Raw genomic sequence first — 11148 nt, forward strand, 5'->3', positions numbered from 1 at the left:
GACTCTTTCAAAAGTGAAATAAAATCTTTGCCCTAGTTTCAGATATTGGAGATTTTTGGATTTTTTTTTTTTGAATTCTTATTTGGTTGGACCGAACCGTGTAAGGCTGCCTACGTATCCCTTTTAAAGGAATCAGGTCTAACGTAGTTCAAACATCTGACCTAATATTATTTTTTTCATCTTTCTTTCTTTTTCTTTGTCTTTTTTTTTTTCTTTTTTTCTTCCTTCGTTCTTATCTTTTTTCTTCTTCTTTTTTTTTAAAACAAGTTGCCCCGGCTTTTATTTTCTGGGGGCATGGACTTTGATTGTTCTTTTCTTATTCTTTTTTTCACTTGAACTTTCTAAGAGTCGCCCCAGTTTGTACTCTTGGGACATGGACTTTTCTTTTCATTTTTCTGTCATTTCATCATTTGTTTTTACTTTTGACTCTAAACTTGATTCCAAAAGAAGGTGGTCAAAGAAAATAACGCAGGCTCAAAAGGGGTAACAAAGGGTATAAAGTGTTTGGGTAGCAGAAAAATGGCCTCCTAGCCTCGAGAATGCCAAACATGTTCCCTTTCGCGACACAGCATTGATGAACATGTCTGTCTTCTTGGTGTGTCGTGGTTGGAAGACACTTTTCACCCATTAATGTCAAACTTTCCAATAAACTTCAATTGATTCTTCCTCAAACCCGACCTTCATAATGATTTGAAGGTAAAGATCATTAACCTCCACGGGTCATTTTATTCGAGCTTAATTCCAAAGTGTTTCAACTTTTTATTCATCCTCAAAAGTTCTTTTTTCTCATTTATCCAATTCAAGCTCAAATCAGTTTTCTAAGATCTGGCCAAAAATTCCGCATGCATGTCATATCACTAAAACTAGCGGGAAAAGAACTAAGCATAGAATGACACAAAAGGACAAACTATTTTTCATTGAGTAAACAACAAGACAAACAACCTAAAATCCGAGTCACAACCCTAAAATAACCCGGCTAATGAAAATAGCAACAAAACGGACAGACAAGACTCACACAAACAAAATAGAGGGATAGAAGGGTTTGACTCAATAAAATAAATAAAATCTGGATCACACCCTGGAATAACCCAGATAATAGAAAAAACATCAAAACGAGCTACCAAGATTCCTTCCTAGTGATGAGGGAATGACTTTTCAATTGCTAAGCTTGACATTTAGCCACAAATTTGCTCATCAAAATCACCATGGCCTTCTCAAATTTTAGTCGGCAAGTTCCCAAGAGGATTCTCATACTCCATATCACCACACATCATCCCTACAAAGTGTACATCATCATGTGCATGTAAAGGATTCTGCGTGATATTCTGGGTGTCATTATCTTGGATCACAATCAGTTTTTCCTGGATCATCCTTTCTATTTCTCTTTTCAAATCCCGACAACTTTCAACATTGTGCCCCTGGGCATTGGAATGGCATTCACACCTTTTAGAATGATCAAAGCTTCTTGCACGTGGGTCCACATGATTTGGAGGAATAGGTGCAATCATGTCATAATGCTTTAATTTCTCAAACATACTTGCATAGGACTCTCCTATTGGTGTAAAATTATCTTTCAACCTTTGTTCCCCTTTATACCCCTGGCTTGGATGTGGGTTATAGGGCACTTGAAAATTTTGTAGAAGCTGGTGAAAATTTTGTGGTGCTGGTGCTCGCCTTCTGGGGTGTCTTGATGGTTGGACAACATACTGAAGTGGAGCAATAGAGTATTGTGGGTTCTGAGGTGGATAGTAGTGCTCAGGGGAATCATCGGAAACCTGATAAGGCTGCTCATACCTTCGAGATGTTCTCCTAGGACCTCTTCTCGACCTTATTGTCATCATGGTTTCTTCACCCTTCTCATTTGTGTCACTAAAATTATCAGATTCAATCTGGACAGCCTGAGTTGTAGCTTTGAGAACTGCCTGACTTATAATTTAGCCTGTCTTAAGGCCATTCTCAACCATTTCCCCAATTTTGATTGCTTCCGAGAAGGATTTGCCCACTACGGACATCATGTTTTGAAAATAATCTGGCTCTTGAGCCTGAAGGAAGACAGTGATTAACTCGTGGTCATCCATGGTTGGCTTAACTCTAGTCGCTTGCTCTCTCCATTTAATGGCATATTCCCTGAAACTTTCAGTTGGTTTCTTCTTCAGGTTTGAAAGGGAATTGCGGTCTGGGGCGATATCGATGTTGTATTGGAACTGTTTGACAAAACCCTGGGCCATGTCATCCCATACATGCCAGTGAGAGGTTTCTTGATCCATAAACCATTCAGAGGCTACCCCTGTCAGGCTTTCCACGAAATAAGCCATTACTAGTTCTTCTTTTCCCTCCACACCTCTTAGCTGATTGCAATACCTTTTCAGGTGGGCTATGGGGTATCCATATCCATCATACTTCTCAAATTTGGGAGTCTTGAAACCAAGTGGCAAACGAACACCGGGGAATATACATAGATCCTTGAAGGCAATACTCTTCTGACCTGCCGACCCTTGCATGTTTTTCAACTTTTGTTCTAAGCTTTTCACTCTTTGGGTCATTTCTTCTTGTGCCATCTTTCGGATAGGCTTCTCAATCTTTGAAGGAAGATCAAATAGGTACGAGTGATACTCGGGAGAATGGTATTGTTCTTGCTGGGTAGCAAATTGTAACTCATGACTTTTCTTTTGTACCACTGTTGGTTGTGGGATAGCGAAAACGGGCATAACAGCAGTGATTGTCTGATTGGTTGTCAATGGCACACTTTCGGAGCGCGCAACAGAAGTTCCAGTTGTAGTCGTACAGTTGGGATAAAGACTGAACCCAAATGGATAAGATCGATCAGACAATGAGACAAGAGTGGTAATAGTCGAGATGGGTGTGAATTTTGGGAAAACATGAGAAAGGGGTAGTCCTTGACCATTGGCCGATGCTTGACACATTTCAGTCATTTGCTGCTTCGGTATTCTTTTACCTCAACCACAGTAGACTCTTGTCGAACCCTCTGACCCCGAGTCTCTTGACCATTCGTAACAGCTTCAATGTTAGTTGTCAATGACATTTTTCCTTTGGATTTTGTGTTGTCAGCTTGCCACAAACCGACCACCTCAAACTTTCTTCTATGATTCAAAATAAGAGACACGTTAGAATGGACTCAGTCGGTCCTTATTGTCATCATCATCAATTTTTTCATTTTTTTTCTTTGGTCGATCGAACCTGATGTGGGTTGTCTACGTATCATGTGGGAACATGAATCAGATCGTGCATAGTTCGGGAGATCAGAAAAAAGGTAAATAAACTAACTCTTTTTAGATTTTTATTTTTTTATTTTTTTATTTCCGAAAGAAAGACTTATAAAGAAGAAAGAAAATATTTTTGGAATTTGATTTGTTTTTTTTTTCTTCTAATTTTTTCCAAAAAGACTTCTATATAAGAAAGAAAAATATTTTTTGGCTTTTGATGTTTTTCTTTTTGGATTTTTGGGAGAAAGACTTTCTAAAACAAATGTAGAAAATATTTTTTTTTTGGATTTTGATTTCATTTGTTTTCTTTTTCTAATAAAAGACTCCTACAAATAAAATATTTTTTTGGTTTAAAAATTTTCTTATTTTTTTATATTTTTTGGGATTTTCTAAAAAAAAAGACTCCTAAAGAAGGAATTAAAGAAAAATATTTTTGGATTTTTTAAAAAATGGAGTCTCAAAGAAAGACTTTTCTAAAGAAGGAAGTAAAGGAAAATATTTTTGGATTTTTGAAAAATTGTGGTCTAAAAGAAAGACTTTCTAAAGAGGAGATAAAGGAAAATATTTTTGGATTTTGTTTTTGAAAATTGTGGTCTAAAAGAAAGACTTTCTAAAGAGGAGGTAAAGAAAATATTTATGGATTTTTTGAAAATTATGGACCGGAACCGATGAGGTTTGCCTACGTATCTCACATCCGGTGAGAATCAGACCCGCGTAGTTCTGCCAGTTTTGACGGAACAAAGGAAATAATGACTTTTGAAAATATTGGCTTATTTTCTCTTTCTTTTTTTTTCAAATTTTCGACAGAGTTTCGAAATGTTTCAAATACCTACCTCACTCTTGTGTTTTTTTTGTGATTTTCTTTTTTTTTTTGTGTGATTTTTCTTCCCTATTCTAGAAGCGAGTCAACATGTAAGTCGAAACAAATAAATGCACAAGTAGCAAGTAAAATGCATCAGGATGGTCCTTTAATTTTGGGTATACCTATCCTAGACGGACCCAACCCCTGTGTTGAGTCCCCTAGGTCAAATTCACGTGATGCAAGCAAACGTACCTACTAGGGATCCAGCATGAGGCTGTGTTATTCTAAGTTTAAATCCTGGGTGTATTGTTCTAGACCTGGCTAACCCGAGCGGACAACTCGAGCCGGAAGGGGGGGGGCAGCGTGACAGCGTACCCGGAATACAGAAGGTTCACCGGCTTTGCAACTTGTCCGAACCTCATTCTAAAATTAGGATATGACTCTAACAGAAAAGAAGCCACGTGAAGCGCACGCTCCCTAGAAAATTTAGAAGACTCAGAGAAAAGGAGGGTTTCGTAGCAGTTTTATATACAGTTCACGGCGATATCAAAGCGGTAAAAAGTGGCATTTAGCACATTAGGCTCAAACACATAAAAATCAGATAATAAACAAAAACCAAGTATAACAGTTATTCTAAGCTCGAATTCTGAACTTTGAACCAGAAGTTCTGGGTTCTTGTCCCCAGCATAGTCGCCAGAGCTGTCACACCTCCTTTTTCCCGTGGGGGTAGGGGAGTTTTTCCAATTAAAGTGATATTAATCGAAATGGGATTATTTATTCAATCAGAGTCGCCACTTGGAATAATTTATGGTGTCCCAAGTCACCAATTTATTTTAAATCCCAAATCGAGGAAATTGACTCTTATTTATGGTCTGCAAACACAGAAGACCAGATAAGGAATTTTGTTAATCCGGGAGAAGGTGTGAGGCACTCCCGAGTTTCGTGGTTTTAGCACGGTCGCTCAACTATTAATAATTGGCCTAATTATCTGATTTATTACATATTTAAAATCTATTGTGCTTTTTAGCTTTCTGACCGCTTTTAATATTTATGGAATTTATTTGAAACAAGTCACGATGTTGTACCCTTGTCGTTTTGGCACACGTCGCAAACCGCGCCATATGAAATGCACCCGCGATTGACGACATGCTTATTTTTATTACTATTTGAAGTTACGATCAAGTCACGTGAAACGCACACTCGAATTGAGGATTATATATCACGACCATGCCACGAGAACCTACCCATAGCCGTGATGATTTATTATTAATCGTGCCTAAAATTACTAGCGCATTTCTGAACCATTTTTCCCTAAGTGAAACAGATAGTGTAGGACAATGGAAAACCACTCGAGGCAAACAGAAATATGGACAACCAGATATAATTCCTTTAACATGCAACAGAAAATTCCCATCATGCTAAGTATTTCGAAATTTATAACTTCCGCAACCCACAACTTTACTGTGATAAAATCGTGTTCAACAACAAACAATTCGAGTAGAATGCGAGCAGATAACTAAATGAACAAATTCAAAACCTTAGTCAACAATTAAACAAATCACATAATCAAATCACCAAACCAACAATTAACATTAAGCTAGAATAAAATGAGTAGAGGATTGAAGAATTGAACCTCAGTTAGAGCGATTTTCCCTTGAAATTGAAGAATTTAAGGAACCCAAACTTGAATTATATAATAAAATCAAACCATCAAAGTCACGAACCAGAACCCAAGCTGGACCGGAAAACCTCTAACGAGATACCTCAGCGACGACATGGCTACCTCGCAAACTTTTTTAATCGACTCACACCATCTTGAGCTGCGATATGGATTGGGAATTCGTTTTGAGCCTGTTACAAGGTGCTCTGTCTCTGACTTAATTGATGTGAAACTCTATTAATGAAAGGAGATGACGAGACGGGTGCGGAGAAGAAGGTAAGTATTGAAGGTGGTGGTAATGGATGCTTAATAGAGATTAATGTAGAGTGGAAAATTAGGTGGCGTCCATGGAATTGAACTGTGGCATCCCTCTCTTTTTTCTAAACCCGTTCCCAAACTCCTCTGCTTTTCTCTCGTTCTCCAGGCCTCTCTTTTCTCTCTTTGCTCTATCTGTTTCCCTTAGCTTTCCCAGATTTGTTCTCCCCAATTTGCTCTCACTATCTATCCCCCTTTTGTGTGTTGGGTGAGTGAAAAATATATAGGTATAGGTATAGGGATTAATTGGTGGCCAAGAAAAAGAGTGTGTATGGGCATGTGCATTTTTTGAGAGAGAGCATGTGAGTTTGTTACAAAAGATAAGGAAGAATCTTGCCATATGGAAATGACTCATTGACTCTTGCTTTAATTAATATATATTTTTTTAAGAGTGTAAAATAAAAATACTAGCTAAATATTTTAAAATCAAGAACATATAATTTTTGTGATTTTTAATTTTCTTAAATAAAACCTACTAAAAATGAAGTTAAGATTAAAATATGTAGATTAAACTTAAAATTATTTACATACTAAAAAGTGTTGAAAAATTACAAGTATGGTAAAAAATTAGGTGCTCACAGCACATATAAGTCTTGTTCTAACACTTGCAATGCTGCCAGGACGGAAGAGATGTGTAGAGATTCATAACCAACTGCCTAGTCAATAAATCATTGAGTTTCTCCTCTTGACAAGAACCATTACCTCATTATGAACCAAATAATGATATTTGCTCTTTAATATGCTTCATATAAAACTGATCGCCCTGATCCCAGGTCCAAAGATCTCGCCTCACCCAGCATAAGCTGCTCAGGCAATAAACCACCTCGGATACTGCCAAAAATCTCATATGATGCCATAATGTGCCAACAAGCTACATACTCGAATGTGATACATAAGGAAAAACGAACTCTGGAAGGAACTACTCAACCCACATAGCAATTTAAACAACCGAAAAGGTGTTATGAACCTTTCTCAGAACATGAGAAATAAGACACACAAGAATAGATATGGGGAACTGCACTCAACATCACACTGTTACGGCGTGCACCCCAATCCACACATGATACCATTGTGGCGTGCAACCTGATCCAAATAACATACTCGTGGCGGCGTGCCACCCGATCCACACATGACAATAAATAGGGAAGTACCCATCAAGCCAAAATGCTTATACCTACGAAATACCCGAATATCAACCACAAGCACGCCAAGTGCACAATACCATCCCTGGGGAGACAGATAGCGCCATACGCTACAAAACTCAAGCACGACTAAGGTGCAATAAATAACCTGTATCTCGAGAGCCATCCTGCTCATATAACACCACAAACTATATGGGATCTTAATACGAGTATGAATAATCAAACCGCCTCACAACCCACATGGCGCAATAGAGACCACACGGAAGGGCCGACAATAGAAATAACATCCAAGGCCCGAAGACCTCTCCGAAAACAACGTTATGCTGAAATAAACACATCCAGCCTGATATAGAGCCCACATTCATACTTAGATCCATCCACGGACCTCAAGTCGATTTTGATCGTACCGCACTGGGCTAATAACCTTTCAAGGATCCACAATAAACCTTTTTCCTATGACACACAAGAACAACCGTCAAATCCGAAACAAACTTCCACATTCCCAAACCAAATAAATAGAGCGCCCTTCAGGAATAAATTCACACATTAGCGATAGTACCACAATCTCCATACTTGATTCTAAATCTTTATCAATCAAGTGACTACATGTCACACTTATACAATATTCCCGTGGGATACACTCCCACGATCTTCCGTACCAGGTAACTAGTCCGCACGTCCATACCACCGGCCACACTAATGATGTAAGGCAAATCTGGAATCCGCGATCAGTACTTAAAGCCTCTTACACTTAACACCGATCTCAGGTGACGTACCACCATCCTGCCAATTCAACCATTGCTAACCGATCCGACTTCTTCTAATTTTACCCTAGATTTTCCTTAGAAATAACAATAGCTCCATTTAAATTATATCGAACTCAATCCGCACTCGCCCCGAGTGACTCCATTTCACGAGCCCACATTGCCTCAAAACCCACGTACCATCTCATACCCTCTTTGTGCGCACGTTTACATCCTCAACTGGTACACCCATTGTGATAATTCCTCTGTGAATCCGAAGTCATTTTCTTCCATTCCTCCCATGCTACACCGCAACCCGAAGATAACGTAGAACACTCCAAGCCTCTTTCATAATCTGCCGCAAAAGCTCGATGCTTAACCATACTACGGACTCGAAATCCTTAGGCACCGCACTTAAATTTCTGAATCCACTAAGACCGTTATTGAGAGTCATTCACCCTGACTTGGTCTCAACTATAATCAAACTCCAAGGCCCTGCTAGCACATGAACACCTTCTCAAAGAAGCACCCGGTTGGATCACTTTCCTTGTACATCACCTCCACATGAAGCATAAACCCTGAGTCTTCTCAAAACTGAACATGAACTGATAAAGCCCAAGTATAGCACACATTCCTCCAATCCTTCGCTCAAACTACCACTGACGTTTTCTTTCCTTAGTCCTAATAAATCACCAATATGCAGATAACCAGAATCCTCACAAGTAGACAACCATGCAATCCAATCGTAGATGGTGGGGCTCTCCCACTTAACTTGAAGCTACAATTGCATAACTCTGGAACCCACCAAGACTCCTTACACCCCGTTGACATGATATCGTATAATCGACCCACCAAATTCCTCGAAATTCTTATGTTAAACATTTCATGAACATTCTGAATCACTAAACACATTCACATATTACTGGGTAGCCAGTAAAATTCTTTGTAGAAGCTCCATCAACACCATGCAACCGCTAACCTGCTCACAGGAGATATTCCACCTATGGAAATTCCATGCCAACATCCTCCAACCACGCTGCACCGAGTACAATTACCACGAAACCAATAAACTATCCCAAGCTCGTGCCCATTCACCAACGGTACAAGTCCGTTCACTCCTCATGGACATCAATTAAAGGTGCGACAATACATTCCAATCCAAAGTCATGTTGCATTCCTCTTCATATCAAGCAAACTCATTTCTGCCGCACCTAAATCTTTCCCCAGTATAACAGCCAACATTCCAAATTAAGTCCGTAGACCCAGTCACTGTCCACCATGAATCCCAAATCACTCCAAACTTTTCTCAAGGAGTATAGTTATTCTACCACAGAACCCATATGCTACTCTGCCACTCTCCCACTTTGGTCAAACTCACTCCTTTAAGCAATTACTCGACTCCTGTTTCTCACGCTTGGCCTTCTAGAAGTTTAACCACCGCGAGACACCTCCCACATGTCCTTCCTCATCCTTCGTTGCCCAGTTGTTGCCTTAAATCAATATTTATCTCTGTATCACTTGAACTAATAGATCGCCACTAACTTTAAACATCCCCGAAGATCATCTTCCTTGAACCATCAACATTAGGATCACCGATTCGATTCTGAACCACAGCACACTGCGACCCCTAACAGCCGCTTCCCCGGCACCATTCACAATACTCTACCCCAAAGGCAAATTGAAGAGGACCATAACACCGGCGAACTTAACACATTCCATCAAGGACAACGTCACCACATCACAGATGATAAATTCCACCACGCTCAAAAATACCAAGTCTCGTTACCCCATTGACCTAAACTTGAGCATTCGTAGTCCGATTGTCTTTTCTCCGCCGAAAATAAAATACAGAATCTCTGAATCATGCACCGAGTAAAACCTCCTTTCAAGTCATTCACTGCCTCAACGCATAGACAAGCATCCTACCATTACATAACATTGTGCGATAGCAATGCACAAATCATCATAACAATCAATGCCCAATCTCAAAACCCTAAGTAATACTGATACTGAGCTGAAACGACAGAGCAGCCTTCCGCAAGGCGACGACAATAGCTCAATCAAATACGCAGGGAGAAACGCCCTGTTCCACATCTGTAGTACCATTAAACTTCCTTGATTCCCAATTTATAACAAGCGCTTCACATCGCATAAGATTGAATAGGAAGTAAACGAAGGCATAAGCCTCAAAGGAATCAATTCGCACGATGAGGAATTAAGAAGGGAAGTGCTCCTAACAGTCATGTAGCCTCTCGAAGATAAGTGCAGACATCTCCGTATCGATCCGCAAGACTCTACTAGACTTGCTCATGACTCGTGAGACCTGCGTGAACCTAGTACTCTGATACCATGTTGTCACGACCCAAAATCCATTAAAGGTCGTGATGGCGCCTAACACCGCTGTCAGGCCAACCAACCTTGACTAATTAATGTAATTACTCTTTTTAGTATTTTTGAATCGAAATTTTCTTCAATTAAATAGTAAGAGATAAAATTTACAGAATAAATGGAAATATTTTCACAACTACAATACTGAACAGCCCATAAGTACCCCCAAACCCGGTGTCACAAGTGCATGAGTATCAACTAGGAAGAAAAATAAAATACAGCATCTGTTCGAAATACAAATTAGACAAGAGTATGTAAATAACACTGATGGAGACTTTGTATGCTGCGGATTCGTAACATGGAAGTGCAGCTCACCGTAAGTCCCCGAAATAGATGCGCCAAAAGATCACTAAACATATGTGTACCTACACAAGAATGTGCAGCAAGCGTAGCATGAGTACGTAAACAATGTGTACCCAGTAAGTATCAAGCCTAATCTCGAAGAAGTAGTGACGAGAAATTGACTTTGACACTCACTATGGGTCAATAATATTTGAAATATAAATATTTCAATAAACATGATTTATAAGAACAACAATAAATTCCTTGACAAGCAGAAATAAATAATTCCTTAAATTCCAATAATTTCTAATTTATCAATTAGCTTCACAAGCTGCAATTAAAATATCAAGGTATCATGTAATTATTATTATTATTATTAGGCACGATGTCTGCCGAGGACGTACGGCCCGATCCAGAGTGTCGTGTACACTGTCGAGGGACGTGCGGCACGATCCATAGATGCATCTATACTGCCGAGGCGTTCGGCCCGCTCAACAAGAAAGGAGGTTATTTTCTTATGAACCTCCGGAATGAGAAGTTATTATAATATTAACACCTAGGATGTTCAATCTCTATTAACAATTCAATAAAA

General features: G+C 39.3%; 1 protein-coding gene and 1 long non-coding RNA gene across 2 annotated transcripts; both read right to left on the reverse strand.

Moving 5' to 3' along the window:
• Positions 1 to 1934: 1934 nt before the first annotated feature.
• Positions 1935 to 2933, reverse strand: LOC138904582 (uncharacterized). Its single transcript, XM_070193089.1, has one exon. It carries the CDS (start codon positions 2931 to 2933, stop codon positions 1935 to 1937), a length of 999 nt encoding a protein of 332 aa, XP_070049190.1.
• Positions 2934 to 3654: 721 nt separating this feature from the next.
• Positions 3655 to 4364, reverse strand: LOC138904450 (uncharacterized). Its single transcript, XR_011413441.1, has 2 exons — positions 3885 to 4364; positions 3655 to 3748 (listed from the first exon to the last, which is right to left on the reverse strand). It is a non-coding gene; the product is annotated as an uncharacterized lncRNA (long non-coding RNA).
• Between the last annotated feature and the right edge of the window lie 6784 nt (positions 4365 to 11148).

This window comes from Nicotiana tomentosiformis, chromosome 2 (genome assembly GCF_000390325.3).
Source record: "Nicotiana tomentosiformis chromosome 2, ASM39032v3, whole genome shotgun sequence".
Taxonomy (NCBI): domain Eukaryota; kingdom Viridiplantae; phylum Streptophyta; class Magnoliopsida; order Solanales; family Solanaceae; genus Nicotiana; species Nicotiana tomentosiformis.

What these genes read in the sequence shown, in the direction of transcription:
- LOC138904582 (XM_070193089.1), bottom strand. Translation starts at nt 2,933, where the DNA reads ATGACTGAAATGTGTCAAGCATCGGCCAATGGTCAAGGACTACCCCTT.